General features: G+C 37.5%; 1 protein-coding gene across 3 annotated transcripts in view; it reads left to right on the forward strand.

The window, feature by feature from the left end:
• The window catches only part of UVRAG (UV radiation resistance associated), a 336,478-nt gene that overhangs the window by 180,814 nt on the left and 134,611 nt on the right, over window positions 1-21,053 (forward strand). For all 3 annotated transcript variants that reach the window (XM_050756161.1, XM_050756159.1, XM_050756160.1), the window contains exon 9: window positions 18,331-18,415. In XM_050756161.1, coding sequence (XP_050612118.1) covers window positions 18,331-18,415 — 85 coding nt within the window. The remainder of the gene's footprint in view (window positions 1-18,330; window positions 18,416-21,053) is intronic.

Raw genomic sequence — 21,053 nt, forward strand, 5'->3', positions numbered from 1 at the left:
GTACAATTAATTGGTTTTTTAAAAGTGACATTGGTATTTATTGTGTTTAAAGAAAAATTCACCAGAAGCCTTATAGACACATTAGTAATTGTTAATGTTACGGTTACAGCCCTACAGATGCAGTCTTGCTGTGGTTATTTATTTACATTCTAATTTAGTTGCATTATAATTACATTTCATTACACTAAAATTAGTAATGATTTTAACTATTTAGTTGTTATAAATATAAAAAATTGCAGAAAATTTAAAAATCAGATTTATTGAGATTTAATTCCCATACCATATAATTTGCCATTTAAAGTGTATAATTCAGTTTTTCTTAGTTTATTCACAGAGTTGTGCAGTGATCATCACAATCTGATTGTCCCGCCTTCCACACTGCCCCTCCGCGAATTCTAAGTAACCACCAGTCTACCTTCTTTCTCTAGATTTGCCTTTTCTGGACATTCTTTTGTAAACAGAATCATGCAATGTTGTGGTCTTTTATGACCAACTTCATTTGTTTAGCATAATATTTGTAAGGTTCATCCACGTTGTATCATGCATCACTACTTCATTTTTACTGCTGAATAATACATTCAGTTATATGAATATGTCACGTTTTAAAAATCCATTCATTGGTTGTTGGATATTTGGGTTGTTTCTGCTTTTTGTCTATCACAGATAAAGCTGCTTATGAACATTCAGATGCAACTTTTTATAGGGATGTTTGTTTTCATTCCTGTTATGTACACCTGGAAGTGGAATTGCTGGGTCATATGGGAACTCTATTTTTAACTTTTTGAGTGACTGCCAACCATTTTCCCCAGCAGCTGTTTTACATTCCTACCAACAGTATATGAGGGTTCCAATCTCCCCATTTTCTCACCAATATCTGTTATTATCTTTCCTTTTAATTATAGCCATCCTACTGAGTATAGCGTTGTATCTCATCGTAGTTTTGATTCAAATTTACCTAATGACGTATATGCTTCTTACGCCAGATTTTTGTATGTTAATTTTATATCCAAGGAACTTATTAATTAGTTCTAATAATGGTTAGATTGTTTTAAATTTTCTGTGTGTGCAGTCATCTCATCTGCACATGATGGCATTTTTATTTCTCATTTCCTAATACGTATGCCTTTAAAACTTTTTTCTTACCTGTTGTGTTGTCTGGGACATCCAGTATAATATTAAATAGAAGTAGTGTCAGTGCATATCCTTTTCTCCTTTCCAGTCTCAGTGAAAGTTTTGTAATATTTCACCATTACATAGAGGGTTTACTATAAGCATCCTTTACCCATTTTGTGGTTTACCCTTGTGCATCATTTACCCATTTTGTTATTTTTGCTTTAACTGGTTTTTTTTTTTTTTGAGATGGAGTTTCGCTCTTGTCTCCCAGACTGGCGTAAAATGGCGTGGTTTTGGCTCACTGCAACCTCCGCCTCCGGGGTTCAAGCGATTCTCCTGCCTCAGCATCCCAAGTAGCTGGGATTACAGGCACCCGCCACCACGCCTGGCTAATTTTTGTATTTTTAGTAGAGATGGGGTTTCGCCATGTTGGCCAGGCAGTTCTCACACTCCTGACCTCAGATGATCCGCCTGCCTCGGACTTCCGAAGTGCTGGGATTACAGGTGTGAGCCAGCAGCCCGGCCGCATTAACTGTTCTTTTAATGAATTGATAAAGAGCTCAATATGTGAATTTTCATTTCTTTGCTTTTATTATTTTCTTAAAAATCAGTTTTAATGAGATATATTTTACAAACAATCAAATTAATCTATTTAAAATACACAGTTTGATGAGTTTAACTAATGTATTCAGGCAGGTAACCACCACCACCACAATCAGCGATAACATTTCTGTCATTGTAAACAGCTTTTTGGCCTCATTGTAGTCAGTTCCTTCCTCCATCGTTTGACCACTAGCAATTACTGATGTGCTTTCTGATACCATTTACCTTTTCTAGCATTTCATATGAATGGAATCTTACAATATGCACTTTTTATATCTGGCTTTTTTTCACTTAGCATAGTAGCTTTGGGATTTATGTGGTTGTCTGTGTCAGGAATTCATCTTTTCATTGCTGCGTAGTATTCACTATATGTACATACATTTTATTTATACATTTACCTGTTGATGGCCATTGGGTTTGTTTCCAGTTTTGAATTATCGTGGATAAAGCTGCAGTAGATATTCAAGTATAAGCCCTTGTGTGGGTATATTCTGTTGGTTAAATATTAATAACTAGGTGTGGGATTGCTGGGGTATAGTAAATGTGTGTTTAACTTTCTAAAAAACTACTAAGCTGTTTTGCATTTTCAAGCAATATATGAAAGTTTCACTTAATCCACGTCTAAACATTAATTTTAGATTTTAGCCATGTTACTGGGTATGTAGTGGTTTCTCATTGTTTTAGTTTGTATTTCCATGATAACTAATGTGGCTGAGCATCTTTTCTTGTGCTTATCTGTTACCTGTCTCTTTCCTCCGATGAAATGTCTGTTTAGGTCTTTCATCTGTTTTTTGGAAAGTGGGGAAGGGAGGTGGATGGTAACCTTACTAAGTTGTAAGAGTTCTTTTTATATTCTGGATATGTTCTTTATCAGATATATGCTTAACATATTTTTTCTTCCCATCTTAACAGTGTATTTTGAGTTTATTCATCATTGTTTAAAAAGTTTATTCTTCTTTGGGAGGCCGAGACGGGCGGATCACGAGGTCAAGAGATCGAGACCATCCTGGCTAACATGGTGAAACCCTGTCTCTACTAAAAAAATACAAAAAATTAGCCGGGCGAGGTGGCGGGCGGCTGTAGTCCCAGCTACTCGGGAGGCTGAGGCAGGAGAATGGTGTAAACCTGGGAGGCCGAGCTTGCAGTGAGCTGAGATCTGGCCACTGCACTCCAGCCTGGGTGACAGAGCGAGACTCCGTCTCAAAAAAAAAAAAAAAAAAAAAAAAAAAAAAAGTTTATTCTTTTTTTCCTTTTTTTTTTTTTTTTTTTTTTTTTGAGACGGGGTCTCACTATGTTGCCCAGGTTAGAGTGCACTGGCATCATCTCAGGCCACTGCAACTTTCTGGGTTCAAGTGACTCTCCTGCCCCAGCCTCCCGAGTAGCTGGGACTACCGGCGGGATTATAGGTGTGTACCACCACGCCTGGCTGGGTGGGATTATAGGTGTGTACTACCACGCCTGGCTAATTTTTGAATTTTTAGCAGAGATGTGGTTTCACCATATTGTCCAGCCTGGTCTTGAACTGCTGACCCCAAGTGATCCGCCTGCCTCCCAAAGTGCTGGGATTACAAGTGTGAGCTACCACGCCCGGCCACTTCTGGAACTTTCCTTGTGTTTGTTCACCCGCTGCATTGTGGCCTGGAAACACTCCCCATGTAGTGATTTGGAGCCGTTATAGGGCTTACATTTCCTTGTTTTCCCTCTCCCAGGCATCATTATACTAGGCTGCCTCTTATCTATTGTCTGAAAACTGTTGTTACATATAATTTTGTATGACTTTCTAGTTGTTTACAGTGGGAGGAAAATCTGATGTATGTTGGTCCATCAGTCAGAAATAGAAGTCTTTTTCCTTTGCTTTTTTACCTCTATACTTGCTTTTATGAGAACACACTTTACTCATCTCTCCTTGGTTTATTTCTTTTGGTTCTTCAAAGACATGCGCAAATACTTCCTCTCCTTGAGACTTTTTTCTCCCTCAGATAAAAGTTTCCTGCTCCTTCTGTGTTCCCACAGCATTTTGATATCGTCTTATCTTCCCACTTAGTTGGTAAGCCCTTTCAGGGCAGGGACTTTGCATTTTTATGGTATCCTCCTCAGTGCCCAACATTGAGGCCCTCAGTGAGTATTACACAGCATGAATCTTTGAGGGGCTTTTATATACGTAATGTGCCATTAAATGTAGTACATGAATTATTTATCGTTATTTTATTTGTTGCATCCGTTTGTGGTTTCCTGGTTAGTTTTCGGTGTATTTCACATAGTTGACATTGGTGGATGAATGAGACGTAATAGGAAACAGAAAATCTACTGTGGCAAGAGTGTATTTGGAATGTGAATAAAATAAGTCATTTTTAGCAAGTTTTAAAGTTTTGACCTATATGAACTGTAAGTTACATTACAAAGAATAATTTTATAAATATGATTTTTCTTCATTTCAGTAATTTTAAAAAATAAGTTTTTATAAAGGAACAGACTTTGATTCAGAATGCCTTGTTTCACGCCTGGCTTCATTGTTTACCAGCTGTGTAACCTTGTCCAATAACTTAGTGTTATCTCTCCAATGGGGTTAATAATAATACTTAAAACTGTATCTCACTGAGTTTTAACAGGCTTCCAAGTTCTGCTGATGTTTCTGGTCTATGAACCACATTTTGTGTAGCAAGAATGTGTATGATATGATCAGATGAGTTATGAAAATGAAATGGTCTTATAAAAATAGGAACAAAACACCATCTGTTTTATTCCTATATCATACTCTGGTGGGTTTCTGTACCTTTAAGATAAAGGGCTCAACTCAAGATGACTTACAAAGGCCTCCAGTGGCTCACCTCAATCTGAATGCTTCAACCACATTGAACTCTTTTAGTTACTTAAGTATGCTTTGTTCTATCTTACCTGCATTCAGGCCTTTGCCTAAATGCTATTTTCACCAAGAAACCATCACTGATTCCCTTTTCTTTCTCCTCCCACCCCTAGGTTAAATGTACTACTGTGTGTTTCCATAGCACCCTATATTTTTTGATAGCACTTTGATTATTAGTCTGTCTCCTTCTCTAGACAGATTCTGAGGGTAGGCACTGTTCAAGGACCACACTAAATATTCATGTCTTTTAGGCATGGTATAATACCTGGGATATAGTACACATAGAATAAATATTTGTTGAATGAAAGCATCATGCTTATGCTTATGTCATGGGTATCATTGCTAAAGAAAGACTTCTCTAACTTCTAGTTTAGTATTCATGTGGGAAGACTGATATTCTTATGAGAAAGACTGCAGAAAAAGTATACGTTGTTTGGCAGTGATAAATATCTGCATTCCAATACAACTTGCATATTGACATTTATAAATGAGAGTCAAAAGGAATAATGCCATTTAAAATCATGAAGCATTATGATAAAGTCCACTTGTCTTTGTTAGAGTGGCCCCAAATAAATAGACAGTCGTTTTGTATATACAAGGCCTGCTTCAAAAGATTTCATCTTCTGTGAAAAGACACATTTCTTACAGTGCTTTGGAAGTACCATCAACTTTTACTGTACTTACATTGCCTGCTATCTGTGGCATATGTTTCTGCATATCTTACCTTTTTAAAGATCATTAACTTTCAAAATGAAAACACTATAAGGTTTTGAAGGGTTTAGGGACTTTTGACCTTTTCTAGTAAGAGTAATAATAGTAGCAATAATGTATCCAGTACAGTGCTTATTACTATAAATATGTGATACTGTTTAATCACTACAATGACTTTATGAGGTAGATGCTATTATTATTTACCTTTTATAGCTGAGGAAACTATGTCAGGGTCAGAGAGATTAAGTAACTTACTTAAATTCATGTAGCTAATGAGAGGTGATATTGGAATCTATTGATTCCAAAGCTCTCAATCACTGAATAATACTACATTTTTATAACTAGTATGATATATAAAGCCAAGGGATATATTTTATTCTAGAATATGGCAAAAATATATGGAGATATAGTTCTTTAACTGTTTCTGGTTGTATATTTGCCTATTAGGATGGAAAGAGGTCCAGGATGTCTATCCTTAGATTATAAGCAAATGAACCTCTAAACAGTTGTATCTATACCATTTATAAGACTGAGGTTTAATAATAATTGCTCATATTTAGAGAATAGGAGCTTGTATTTATATTTTATAGAATGCAAGCTGGTATTAATTGCTTTTATATATAGACTATTAGTGCCAGGAAATGTCATGTTTTCTCTTCTTTACCTAATTTTGTCCTAATAGTCCTATACATTAAAGATACTGTTATTATCCTTCTAATGATAAAGATACTACATATTAGTACCCAGTTTGCAGATGAGGATGATTTGTCCAAAGCCACATAACAAGTTATGTGCCCAAAGCCACATACATAGAAAGTTACGGCAGAGCCTGTGTTCAGAGTTTCTGCTGCCTAACTGTGCTGCAAAGAGAGGTTATAGAATTTTTGTAGATGTCTCTTCTAGTATTTTAATTCTGACAGCCAAATCAGTTGCACAGTCTTGAATCTCTGTTTTACCCTGCAGAGAAAGAATGGTCATCTTCAAGTTAAATACGTATTTGTCATGGTGGATCGCAATCGTTGATTTTTAACACCGACTTTGTACTTCAAGTGCCCTTTTCTCACTTTTCTGTATGTTTTTGAGATGAGAATTACTTTGTATTCCCCTGGACTATTAGAATCCTCAGAAGGTTAGGATCTAATGTTGACACTCTGGTTCCTAACATAAATAGGAGAAAGAGTGCTGCTGCTGGCTTCACTCTTACTCCCATTGCGAATGTTTGTGGGCTGTGGGGGTTCGGCACTGGGGAGTGGGGAAGAGGGGATGGCTGGATACAGATAACCACATTTATTTACTAGCATAACCTGGTCTAATTTTTGGGGACCTGTGTTCTTCATAGTGGTTGTGCTAGGTAACCAGATACATAATTATTCTTCAATATTCTATTCTAAACATACACTATTATATGCTTGTGTTGAACATTATTCTTGTACAGTTACATGAATGTACTATTTAATGAATCTTAAGCCAAGTTAAAACATTTTAGAAGCACCATAGTCACTGGTGTTTGGTCAGCGAAGGTAAAAAAGGTATTTGTCTCTTGCATTTGCAGCTTTGATTTAGTTTGTTTGCTAGGGAGTAGTGAAATGATTTGCTAATACAAATATTACTAGTGGATTCTTACATATTGTGCCTGGCACTTGGTGCTTATCTGGGTACTTGGTTCTGAGTCCAAGAGCTCAGGTAGGATATAAAGTCAGTAATAGATCATATTTAATTGTGACTTTGCTACTGATTATTCTGAATGTCCGCAAAGGAATTATTTACCGTCTGCATCTTTTTACACATCTGTTTAGTAAGGATAGCTGCTAATAATAGTGACATAGGAATTAATTTGTGTAAACAGTTGGAAGAAACCAGGTGCTTGTATTTTTGTCCATGAAAATTTATTGCAGCAGGGTGATTTATTGGCAAGTGCCAAAGAGACAATTTTTATCCATGCTGCTGACTTGCTGAGTGGTCACATAACTCTAAAGGGCCTCATTACTTCACACTCAGATGTTTTCCCTTCCTATCCCTCAAAGGCAGTGGTTCTCAACTTGTGGTCTACAGCAACTTCCAGCTGGGTCATGAGCTGATCTTTTCAGTGTTAATGTTTATTAATGTATATATTTTCATTTCTGGAAGGTATTAGTAGTTTAACTTAGGATGTTTAATAAAAACCAGATTTCCCCTCAGTAACTCAAGCCAAGTAATCTTCCCATTAATGAATTCTGTGTTGCTTTACAGGGTCTTTTGTCCTGACACAACCACCAAATCTTTGAAAAGCAACACTATCAATATTAGTTTGCTGGAAACTTAGCTAAAAAAAATGGTATGAAATGTTGGTTTTAAGGAAATGTGTTCAGTAGAATGTATATTTCTTATTGTATTAGTCCATTTTTGCATCACTATAAAGAAATACCTGATGCTGAGTAATTTATAAAGAAAAGAAATTTAATTGGCTTGTGGTTCTGCAGGCTGTACAGGAAGCATGATGCCAACATCTGCTCCTGGTGAGGCCTCAGGAAGCTCACGGTCATGGTGGAGGGGGATGCCAATGCAGGCGTATTGCGTGGTGAAAGTGGAAGTGAGGGGGGCGGGAGAATTGCCATACTCTTTTAGACAACCAGGTGTCCTGTGAACTACCAAAGCAAGAACTCACTATCACCAACGGGATGGCGTTAAGCCATTTGTGAGGGATCCACCCCCATGTTCCAGTACTTCTCAGTAGTCCTCCCCTGCAACATTGAGGATCACATTTCAACACGAGATTTGGAGGAGCACACATCCAGATCATATCACCTATAAACAAATGTTGATTAAAACCCAAGAATACTTCAGTGGTGCCTGGGAAGTGGTATTAACTTTATAAAAGGAGAGTTCTCCAATCTTTGTGGGAAGAAGCTACTTTTAATACAGTTACTTTCTTGATAGTAAGGATAACCATACAGTTAAAAAGTGCTTATACAAAAGTTCTTATATTTGATCCTTAAAGCATCTCTGAAAGCTAAGTAGGGCAGATGTTACCCTCATTGTATATGTGAGGTACTGGGAAGTTAAGTGACTTGGCCAGGAACACACAGACAATTAGGAGCAAAGTTGAGATGTGGACCCAAATTCAACACAGATTTCAACTCTAAATTCTTTGCTTTTCTCAGTATTCTGTACTACCTAAAACTTTGTAAAACATTCATTTGAGTCCCACATAAATCACATGAAGTAGAAAACTTTTATTGAAATCCTGTAACATGCAGATATTTTAGTTTTGGTATATTATTAATTCTTAAAATAGTCTTAAGATATAATTTTTACCTCCTTTTCCCAAATCAGGAAAAGATTTGAGAGCTGAGAGACACTTTCCTGAGGTCCCAATTAAGTGACAGATTCCAATTCAAACATTGGTTTATCTTGCTCCAAAGCCTGTCTTGTTTCCACTAAACAAAACGTCATTACTGCTTTCTCTAGTATATGTCCAGGTCAACTCACAGTTTGCTGTTTTTCTGTTTGGCCTGTGAGGTGTTAGCTAGAGAACTTTGTTTTGCTTTATTCCTTTTTATTACAGTATGACTGAAGTGAATTTTCTCCAAAGATTTCTTTGATTTGGGTCTGCCATTTTCCAAGTTTGTCCTTAGACAGGTCATTCAACGTTTTGAGCTTATTTCCTCTGCATAAACAAAACAAAACAAAACAAAAAATTCTGAATTATACAGTCAAGATTTCTTTCAGCTCTATTAAGATTTTGGTTATCTCAGAAAGGTAGGACTGGTGGGAATGATGGTGATCTGTTCACCTTTTTTAATGCATCTCTTTATTGTTGTTATTATTATAAGTTTAATGCTGATGATATATTTTCCAGCATTTTATAAAAGTTTTTTTGTTTTTTTTTTTTAAATATCTTTGACCCAGGTGTGTCTATGACTGTTGCCTGTTTAATACTGAAAAGCCATTTGGTGGGAATGACCTGTTAGAGTTCTGTAACTAGCCATACTTTTCTCCTATTTTACTTTGGCAATTAAGAGCAAAAACAAACACATTATTTTGGTGACATAGTGAATAGGAGAGGTCAGATATGTCAGATTTTGTTGCTCAGATTTGGGGAAAGAAATTACTCTTGGTAATTTCAGTGAATAAAAAGTTGTTGCCAAAATATTTTATGTGAAGTTCCCATCAGTTGTGATTGTTTCTTATTGTCATTTTGAAAAAACAAAACAACAGCAACAACAAAAAAAGAGTCATTAAGGTGACCTACATATGTAGTTTGTTCTATTTAATTAGCTTCTGCCTGGTTGGTAAATTACTGTTTTCCTTTTGGTCTGCGTCTCAGATAAAAGAAGAATCACATGGTATATTTAAATTGATACTTTAATTTCTATCAGAAGGTCATAAATTTCTATTTGAAGTTGTAAATACATTATTAAGTCTTATATAACAATTTTTTCCTTTTCTTAGATCATACAGTTACTTATGAAAAGTTATTTCTCAGTTTTTAAACTCAAAATATATTTATTTGAAATGATGACAAAATGTAAATTTTATTAGTTTATATGTATTCTGATTTTTTAAATAACCATCTGACAGAAATTCTTAAATAGACTTCTTCAAAGTTATTAATATCTGACTTTCAAAAAAATGTCTGGACCTGAGGACAGATTCTCCCTAGGATTTATGCTATTAGCAATAAAAGCCAGACAACTTGTGGCAGGGGTAGTTTGGGGAAGAGGCAGGTAAATATGAGCCCTAAGCAAACTTCTGATTTTATTTCAATTTCCATGTAAGTAATTTATTCCAATTAATGTCTTATTTGGTTGTAGGAACGGCAGACTGTCAGATTTTAATCTCTCTTTTTTTCCCATGGAAGGTATAGATGTGTAGAAATATGCCACCTGACACAATTGTATATTGGTTTGTCATAATTTTTTCTCCACTTACTCGCAAAATGCACTGGAAGTAATGTTTACAAAAAAAAAAAAATTACATTTAGGTGGTTGAACATAGAAGTAAAAAGAGAGCATATGACTTATAAAGGAAGTAGAAAGAGCATTGATTTTTATTTTTCTGCATATATGCCCATGTCAATTCATTTATTCATCATTTGTGGAACACTTACAAAGAACCAGACATTGCAATTAGAGTCAACTTGGCGGGTGTGATAAATATGTAACAGAAGTATATAGAGGGTACTGTAGGAACACAGAATATAAACATATGAAAATCAGAACAGCAGGTAAAGGAGGTGACACACTGAGCCTAGAAGAGTATACAGTATTGTTCTAACTAGGGGTAGAAGGTGAGACCTTCCAGGTAAAGGGAACAGTTTGTACAGAGGCATGGAAGTAGCTTAGGGAATTGTGAGCAATTCCAGTAAAGCTTATTGGGGACGGGCACAAGAATGCAAATGTTAAAAATGAAACTCTCCCCATTTTACAGATGAGGAAAATGAAGTTCAGAGTTGAAACGTGTCTAGAGTCTTGAATGTAGCACGGGTAGAATTTCAACCTAGATCTTTCTGATTCATAAGTCCATGGGCTTTCTAAAGACAGTTCACTGCCTTCCATAGGATCTGCTTATTGTTCTTAAGAACTAATATTAGCTCTGACCTCAGCTGTCAAGCCAATTGTATAGAGGTATGAAAGGTATCGTTTGTTTTACATTGCCTGTTAATAACGAAGCCTATCAGTTCTATAGGGGAGAAATAAAAATACTCTCTTAGCACTAAATGCAGAGAATAATTTAGTTTCTTATGTGCAAGATATTAAGTATCATAATGAAATAAAGTCACTTGTAATTTTGCAAAAGTTACAGCAAGAAATATCTGTTAACCCTTGAGAAAGGCAGCATCATAAATCATAGTACAGAAAAGGCATTTCTGCAGGGAGGGAAGCTAAAGTACTCCAAGTATATTGCTTTTTGGTCATCTGACTTAATGTAGAAAACCCAGAAGAATGACAATTTATTGGTTTTAACTGTAATTTTGACAGGAGCTGGCCATTGGCCAGTCTCAGACCAAACTCTGGTGAGAGAGAACCAAGAGTTTGTGTTTTGTTTTGTTGCGGGAAGCAAGATTCATAGTCCTTAGCTATTATATTTATAGGAGCCGACATTGACATTTTGCTATTAAAATTATATTGCCTGACTTGTTTTCTTGCTTAACAGAGAGGCTATCTGATTTAACAGAGTAGAACATTGATATATGCCTCGACAGGGCCAAAGCAGTTTCGGAAGATGGTAAACCAAGCTCCGGCATTTGTGTTCCCTCTTTCCCAATGACCTATTGATGTGATAATAAATATACATGTATAAAGAATGAAACCATGGTGCTGGTGGAAACAAAAGAGGATGTCATTGGAATAGCAAAGGTTTTGGCACAGTTCTCAAAGATACAAAGTAAATAGGACTGTTTTGATGAATAAACTAAAGCAGAGAAAAACTGCAGCCTAGAACACAAATAGAAACAGCTGCAGGTAGGGTTCCTGATAGAACCATCAGAGGCTTCAAGCTTGGAATTTGCCAGTATTGAGATCAAGAATTTACTAGAGCAATAATCAGGGTAGTTGAGCCTGTTGGCCCATTCTCCTCCTTGTGTGCATTTGGAGCAACTTTCTATAACATTTGCTATAGCTGCTTTCTAAACATAATGGATTCTTGACCTGGTTAGGTCCCATGATGTAAGTGTTTGACATGGTAGAAAGTCTCAGTAGAACCTAAAGCGATTGGACTTTTATAGCCAACCCAGAGGAAAACATGAAAGACAACTCTACTCAGGAGTGAAATACCTACCCAAAATAAAATCCCAATGTGAAGCTCCCTTTGACAGTTACAGTAATTCAAAGTAAAAGTATACCTTCTCCCAGCATATATACCCAGAAGGGAAGCCTAATTGTCAACAGGACCAGCTCACTTATACTAATGGCACTAAGGGGTGAGGGCTTTTATGGAAATAAATCTCATAGCTCCGAAGGAAACCTATGCCAGTTGTCTATACTAATCAGTCTAATCACTTATTCATGGGTTTGAAAGGAGCATTAAGGATCGTCAGATATTTGAGGAAAACAGCATGAATGAGACCAAGTTGAATAAACAGAATAACTGACCCAAAATAAACAGACAATACAAGAAATGGAGAACTTTAAAAAAAATCAAATTAATATCCTCAGATTTTCCTTTCAGCCTCTGCCTAAGATGTAGGTGGAAGGAGTTTCACTTCTACCCTAAGAATAAAGAAAAAAAAAAACACTGGATAATGTACAAAGTCATAACTTTTCCTAAATCCATCAGAAAACTAGGATCTCAAGGCAACCAAGTAGCTTGAGTATAAGGAAAGACAGACAGCCTCCAAGGAGAGATTGGTTGTAAGCACTGATTACTAATGGCAGAGCATGGGAAGAAGTGGGGCTGCTATGTAATAATTGAGCTAAAGCTTTTAACAAATCGTTACTGACCAAGTGTGGACTAATAAGGCAGATTTTACCAGCTTTCAGTTTCTTCCGCATAGACCTCTATTGGAGCTTCACAAGAAAGATTGAGGACAGGTTAGGAAATCTTTGTTCTTCTGCAGGTAATATGTCTTTTTTCTATGGCTGCCTTGGATATTTTCTCTTCATTTCTGGTTTTCAGTAGTTTGAATATGATGGTCTAGGGGTGTGGTGGAGCAAGAAGGAGGGAGGAAGGGAATATGTGTGTTTTCAGGTGGATCACCTGAGGTCAGGAGTTCGAGACCAGCATGGCCAACATGGTGAAACCCCATTTCTACTAAAAATATAAAAATTATCCAGACATGGTGACAGGTGCCTGTAATCCCAGCTACTGGGGAGGCTGAGGCAGGAGACTAGCTTGAACCCAGGAGGCGGAGGTTTCAGTGAGCTGAGGTGGCACCACTGCACTCCAGCCTGGGTGACAGAGTGAGACTCTGCCTCAGAAAAAAAAAAAAAAAGAAAGAAAGGAAAAAATAGACGATCAACTTTCTAAAGCAAAAATAATGGTGTTTGTGGGATTATAGCATACATAAAGTAAAACATGAAGAATTTGAAAACTGGGAAATGGAAGAATTGAAAGTATACTTTTTTCAGTTTTTGTTTGTTTGTTTTTTTTTTTTTTTTTTGAGATAGAGTCTTATTCTGTTACCCAGGCTGGAGTGCAGTGGTGCCATCTCGGCTCACTGCAGCCTTCGCCCCCTGGGTTCAAGTGATTTTCCTGCCTCAGCCTCCTGAGTAGCTGGGATTAACAGGTGCACATCACCACACCTAGCTAATTTTTGTATTTTTGGTAGAGATGGAGTTTCATCATGGTGGTCAGGCTGGTCTTGAACTCCTGACCTCATGATCTGCCCGCCTCGGCCTTTCAAAGTGCTGGGATTACAAGTGTGAGCCACTGTGCCCAGCCATATTTTTAGTTTTTTTAATGCTCTATGTGAGGTGGTATAATATTACAAGTTGAATATTTCTAATCAGAAAATCTGAAATCCAAAATATTCCAAAATTTAAAACTTTTTGGGTGCCAACATGATGCTCAAAGGAAATGCTCTTTGGAGCATTTCAGATTTCAGATTTTGGAGTTTAAGGTTGTTGAACCAGTATGTATAATGCAAATATTCCAAAATCTGAAAAAAAATTAAATCTAAAACACCTCCCATCCCAAGCATTTTGGATAAGGTATGCTCAACCTGTTTTTGAAGGTAGACTATGCTTAATTAAAGATATATTTTGTGAATTCCTGGGCAGCCAGTAAACATTTTTAAAGAGATTAAAACATAAGCCAATAGTGAAGAAAAATGAAATTACTAAAAAATAATCCAATAGCATTTAAAAAGAGAGAGAGAAAGGAACAAAGAAGAGATGGAACATACTGAAAACAGCTAGCAAAATGGTAGATTTTAATCATAGCAATTTTTATATTAGGTGTAAGTAGTCTGAATATTCTAGTTACAAAAGAGATCGTCCAGATTTGATTTACAACAAAACAAAAACAAGACCCAAATAAATACTGTCTACAAGAAATCCACTTTGAATATAAAGGTAGATATATCACCAGGTGTGGTGGCTCACATGTGTAGTTCTAGCACTTTGGAAGGCCAAAGCAGGAGGATTACTTGAAGCCAGGAGTTCAAGACCAGCCTGGGCAACATAGTGAGACTCCATCAACACACACACACAAAAAATTAAAAATTCACCAGGCATGATGCATGCACCTGTATTCCTAGCTACTTAGGAGGCTGAGACAGGAGGATTGCTTAAGTCCAGGAGTTGGAGGCTGCAGTGAGCTAAGATTACACCACTGCACACTGCACCATAGCCTGGGCAACAGAGTGAGACCCCGTCTCTTAAAAAAAAAAAAAAGGAAAAAAAGAAAAAAGATAGATTAAAAATTAAAGGATGGAAAAAGGTGTACCATGTAAATAACAGTCAAAATAAAACTGTAGTGTCTATATTAATATCTGGCAAAGTAGACTTCAAAACAAGGATTATTACCTGGAATAAAGAGAGATATTACATCTTGGTGAAGAGGTCAGTTCACCAAAAGACATAACAATTCTAAATAAGTGTGAACATAGCAATATTGTTTTAATATAGATAAAGCAAAAATTGATAGAACTGAAAGGAGAAATAAGCAAATGCACAATTATAGTTAGAAACCACAACACTCATCCTCAGTGATAAAGATAAATAGAGACAAAATCAGTTAAAAGACATATCAATTTTCTTGACCTAATTGATAGCATACCACTCCACTGAACACTAGCAGAATATGCATTTCTTTCAAGTGTACATGGAACATTCAGTTAGACCACATTTGGTACCATAAAACAAACAAATACAAAATAATTAAAATCATACAAAGTATGTTTTCTCACCAAAACAGAATAAACTACCAGTTACTAACAGAAAATATCTAGAAAATTCCAAATATTTCTCAATTATACTATATATATATTATAAACCATGGGTCAAAGAAGAAATCACAAGAAAATTGGAAAGTATTTTGAAATGAATGAAAATGAAAATACAGCATTTGAAGTTTGAGGTAAATTAATAGCATTTGATGCCAATATTAGAAAAGAACATCTCCAATCAATAATGTAAGCTTGTATCTTAACAAATTAGAAAAGAAGAGCAAATTAAACCCAAGTCAAATCGAAGGAAGGAAATAATAAAGGCCAATAATCAGTAAAATTGAAAACTGAAAGAGTAGAGGATGTCAGTGAAACCACAAGGTAGTTCCTTGAAAAGATCGCTAAAATTGATAAACCTGTAGCCATATTAACTAAGTAAAAAGAGAGAAAATACAAATTATCAATATCAGGAATGAGAGGGGACAGCACTACAGATCCTACAGAAATTAAGATTGTAATGTAGTATTTTAAAAAACATGATGGTAACATCTCACAAGGACTCTAATGAGGCAGGTTGAAGAGAGTCCCACTGGCTGAATCTGGGATCACTTAAGCACCAAATAATTATGTACAGTAATAAGTTACAAATCATTGAAAAATAAAAAGGAATTAATGATTCTGTACTGATAAGGGATAGTTAATAGAGAAGACAGGGGACTCCTGCTTAGAGAAGAATGCTGAGTGCTGACTGATAATTATGGAGGAATTACTGAAGTTGGAATATTATTTTTCAGCATTTGTAGTAAAGATTAATTTAAACAGAAACTATTAATCAAGCTCATTCTAGGGAGAAATTTACATGAGAAGCAGGATGTGTCCATGCTCTTAAACATGGACATCATTGCTTCCAGATATGATACCCTTAGAAGGACACATCATCAGTCATGTAGTATTCAGGTTGGTAATATAAAACCTGAACAACCCTTGTAGAGCTTGAGTATACCATTGCCTCAGTATAATTACTTATTTCGAAGTGACTTTTAGAATTTAGGTTGAGTTTTCTGAAGTATCTTCAAATACTTAATTCTTCTCTATCTGACCCTAAATAACCCAAACTGCTTCAGTTTTATTCCAGAGCCCACTCCTGTGGAACCAATAAGCTGTATTACCTTTCATAGAGAAATGAATGTGATGTGTTACATTTTAACCTATTCGTTAGCTGGTTAGGATATTTTTTAAAATTTCCTTTTTACCACATTGCAAGGAATTTTCTTTTCTTTTCTTTTCTTTTTTTTTTTTTTTTTTTTTTTTTTTTTTGAGACGGAGTCTTGCTCTGTCGCCCAGGCTGGAGTGCGGTGGCCGGATCTCTGCTCACTGCAAGCTCCGCCTCCCGGGTTCACGCCATTCTCCGGCCTCAGCCTCCCGAGTAGCTGGGACTACAGGCACCCGCCACCTCGCCCGGCTAGTTTTTTGTATTTTTTAGTAGAGACAGGGTTTCACCGTGTTAGCCAGGATGGTCTTGATCTCGTGACCTCGTGATCCGCCCATCTCGGCCTCCCAAAGTGCTGGGATTACAGGCTTGAGCCACCGCCCCCGGCCAAGGAATTTTCTTGAGGGGAGGTCATGTAACAACATATTTTAGAGTCTTCTGAACTGAGGAGGGGGACACTTATTTGTGTTTTGAAGCCCAGATCTGTCTTTGGTCCCTATTTGTGGTCTTGTTAACACTGTTTGAGTTGAGGCAGCCTAATTTATCTGGGATGAAGAATGATATGGCACATTTCTCTAGTGGTAGAAGAATTCATATATTTTCTGATGAAGTATGTGGGGGTAGAGGGTGTCAACCTAAAGGTCTTAAAAAATCACTAAGGTGAAGATTTGGGAAGAAGTTATATTGTGGGCTGAAAAGTTGTGTTCCTTGGTTAAATTCTTTTGGGGTTAGAGTTCCCAACTTACTGGTCTTCATAGCACGTTGAAGGAGAAGAGAAGTGTGCTTAAATATATTGGGAAGGCCGGGCACTGTAGCTCACACCTGTAATCCTAGCTCTTTGGGAGGCCATGGCAGGCAGCTCACAGCTTGAGCTCAGGAGTTCAACATCAACCTGGACAACATGGTGACCCTATCTCTACAAAAAATACAAAAATTAGTTGGGCACTGTGACATGTGCCTGTTGTCCCAGCTACTCAGGAGGCTGAGGCAGGAGGATCACCTCAGATTGGGGAAGTTCAGGCTGCATTTAGCTCTGGTCATGCCACTGTATTCCAGCTTGGGCAACAGAGAGAAACCCTGTCTTAAAAAAAAAAAAAGGAGAATTGAGGTATGAGGGTATTATTTAAAATGTGAAATATTCCTGTAATTCACATTCATGCAGTTAAATTTTATACAGCTCTAACTCAGGTTATCTGTCATCATGTAAAAATAGTTGAAAAATCAAAATACACATTTCCTATACACTATGATTTTCACTAAAATACTGATTTTTTGGGGGGGGGTTGTGTGGAGACAGAGTCGCATTCTGTTTCCCAGGCTGGAATGCAGTGTCACAATCTTGGCTCACTGCAACCTCCACCTCCCAAGTTCAAGCAATTTCCAGCTAATTTTTGTATTTTCAGTAGAGATGGTGTTTCACCATGTTAGCCAGGCTGGTCTTGAACTCCTGACCTCAAGTGATCTGCCAGCCTTGGCCTCCCAAAGTGCTGGGATTACAGGCATGAGCCACCGTGCCCGGCCTAAAGTAATGATATATATGAGGAAGATGACAGTTCATAAAAACTACTTACATTTATCAACTATACTTTAGTAGTCAAAATACAGGTACTTTTTTACTCTTTTTTAAAATATACTTTCAGTAATGTTATTCTGTAGCATTTTTGATTGGAAAGGAATTAACCACTCATGTTTTTAAAGTGAAGTCTGAATTTTGGTATCTTATCAATTGCTGACCATCTTTCTCAGTCAGTAATTGAGAAATATCTATAGGCAGAGAGTCTTAGGCGTATACTCTTAGGCTCCTGCCAGAGGCTGGACTTGTGTGAAAATTGGACCAATAGGGAAGTTTATTCTAGCTCCTCTCCCCAGAAGATCTCTGTACTCAACCCACTTTCCCTAACTCTTTTTATTTCCCTCTCACAGTCAGGGATTTGGCTTGGCCTCTTTGGTTGTGATTGGGAGGCCGAGGCAGGCAGTAATCCTATGTTACATATGGAATTGTCTCCTTCCTTTTCTTTTTAGGAAGTGCATTTTCAGCTGAGCATCTCAAACTTCAACTCCAGAAGGAATCCCTAAATGAGCTGAGGAAGGAGTGCACTGCGAAAAGGTAAGTGCACACTGAGAAGAACTGCTGGGAGTGTGGAGTTTACTGTGAGGATAGATTTGAAAAAGTAGCATTCTTTAAAACTGCTGGTATTAATTTATAGTCCATATACCTCAGTAACACATTTGTTTATTCAACACATATTCATTAATTAGGCACCTACTCTGTGTCATGCACTGTGCCAGAGGTTAGTTATGAAAGCTCCTAGTATGTAGTTATAATCAGAAACATGAACACTATCTGAGTTTCTCAGGCCACAGTATCATGGTTTAATGTTTGAATTTCTTCCTCCTGTCTTCTACATGCAGTTTAGCTTATAGGTTTTTTTTTCAATAATTTTTTCAGATTTACTCCTGCTTGTCGTTAGCTCGTTTGAATTACTTCAGCAACTTGATTACCTCTCTAACATCAGTCTTCATTTTTCCAGATTTTCCAGGTTCTCCATGCTACTATCAGAACTCTCCTCTTAAAATACCATTTTTACCTCATTTTTTGTCTTCTTTTTTTTAAAACTTGGAGAAACATTTCATTCATTCATTCATTCATTCATTGATTCATAGACAGGGTCTCACTGTGTCACCCATAGACAGGGTCTCACTGTGTCACCCAGGCTTGAGTGCAGTGGTACAGTCATAGCTCACTATGGCCTCAAACTTCTGGCCTCAAGTGATCCTCCACCTCAGCCTCCGAAAGTGCTGGGATTACAGGTGTGAGCCATCATGCCTGACATTTTTATCTTCTTAATATGGTGATCCTTTTGCTTAACTTTCAAATATCCTTTAATAAATTGGCACTATGCAACTGTAGTTAATTTTAGTCGCTCTCCCAAAATTCATTTAACAAATGCCAATCATTTTTCTCTTCATTTTTTCCAACATTTGCTTAATTCATTGGTGCCTCGGTTGCTTTGCTCATCTTCACTTGCTTTTACTGGAAAGTCCATCCATCTTGCACTTTTCTTCAAAAAAGTTTAGTAGCACTTGGGGATTTGAAAATGCTAGACCGGCCCGGCACGGTGGCTCACGCTTGTAATCCCAGCACTTTGGGAGGCCGAGGCAGGCAGATCATGAGGTCAGGAGATCGAGACCATCCTGGCTAACACAGTGAAACCCTCTCTCTACTAAAAATACAAAAAATTAGCCAGGCATGGTGACAGGCACGGATAGTCCCAGCTACTTGGGAGGCTGAGGCAGGAGAATGGTGTGAGCCGGGGGGGGGGGGGGCGGAGCTTGCAGTGAGCCAATCGCGCCACTGCACTCCAGCCTGGACGACAGAGGGAGACTCTGTCTCAAAAACAAATAAATAAAATAAAATAAAATAAAAAAAGTGCTAGACCTAGAGAAAACCATAGAGAGTATCTATTCTAATTCTCTCAATTTGCAGATAGGAAGGCAATGCTCTGGTAAGTTACTATTTGTCCAACTCACTAGCAAAGCCAGGACTAAATCCTATTATGTCATCAGTGCTGTTTTAGATAAGAAAAATACCACTGATTTTAGTACTGTTACACACCATTCAATACAACGCTTTTGACATTAGATTCTTCAGCACACACTCACTGTATGTCTTATAATTTAATTCAGTTCTCACTCTGTCTTCCCGCAAATAGTATCAGATCCCACAGAATTAAGGACTCATTCCCACAAGACTGCCTCACCACATCAGATGCCAGTTGGCAAGCCCCAGGTTGTGACCTGTGGTTCTGATTGACCTGCTTTAAATAGAGGTTCCCACAACCCACTCCTTGGATTCGATTAATTTGCTAGAGCAGCTCACAGAACTCAGAGACACATTTACTTAACCCTTACTGGTTTATTATAGAGGACATTACAAAAGATACAGATGAACAAGATGGAAGAGATGCACAGGGCAAGGTATTGGGGAGGGAGCATGGAGCTTCCAGGTCCTGTCTGTGCACATCAGTCTTTAGACACCGCCAGTCTGGAAGCTTATTAAATCTTGTTGTGCAAGAGTTTGCATAGGTCTCGATCTCTAGCCCTCTTCTCAGAGTTTGGTGGGTGGTGAAGAAAGTCCATCCTTCTAATCTCTTGGTCTTTCTAGTGACCAGTTCCATCCTGAGGCTGTCTAGGAGCCCCTGCCTTAACACATCTTATTAGCATAAACTCTGGTGTGATCAAAAGGGGCTCATAATGAATAGCAAAATACACTCTTATCGTTCAGGAAATTCCAAGGGATTTTAGGTGCTCCGTGATAAGAACCAGGGACAAAGACCATATATATGTCATGTTATACCACAGTGCTCTTTGCATTATACTATAGGTTTTTTACACTCTGACCTACAGTTTCTCCTAAATTCCTTTTGTTCTTAAATTCTTGACACAGTTGATCAGGCAACTTACTTTACAGGTATTTTACCTATTGGTCATGTTTCTTAAGTAGTGCAAGAGAAGAGCTGGTGCCAGGCACAGTGTCTCATGCCTGTGATCCCAGCACTTTGGGAGGCTGAGACGGGCAGATAGCTTGAGCCTAGGAGTTTGAGACCAGCCTGGGCAACATGGTGAAGCTCTGTCTCTGCAAAAAATACGAAAATTAGCTAGGCATGGTTGAGCGCACCTGTAGTCCCAGCTTCTCAGGAAGCTGAGGTGGGAGGATCACCTGAGCCTGGGAAGGTTGAGGCTGC

Source organism: Macaca thibetana, chromosome 14, assembly GCF_024542745.1.
Source record: "Macaca thibetana thibetana isolate TM-01 chromosome 14, ASM2454274v1, whole genome shotgun sequence".
Taxonomy (NCBI): Eukaryota; Metazoa; Chordata; class Mammalia; order Primates; family Cercopithecidae; genus Macaca; species Macaca thibetana.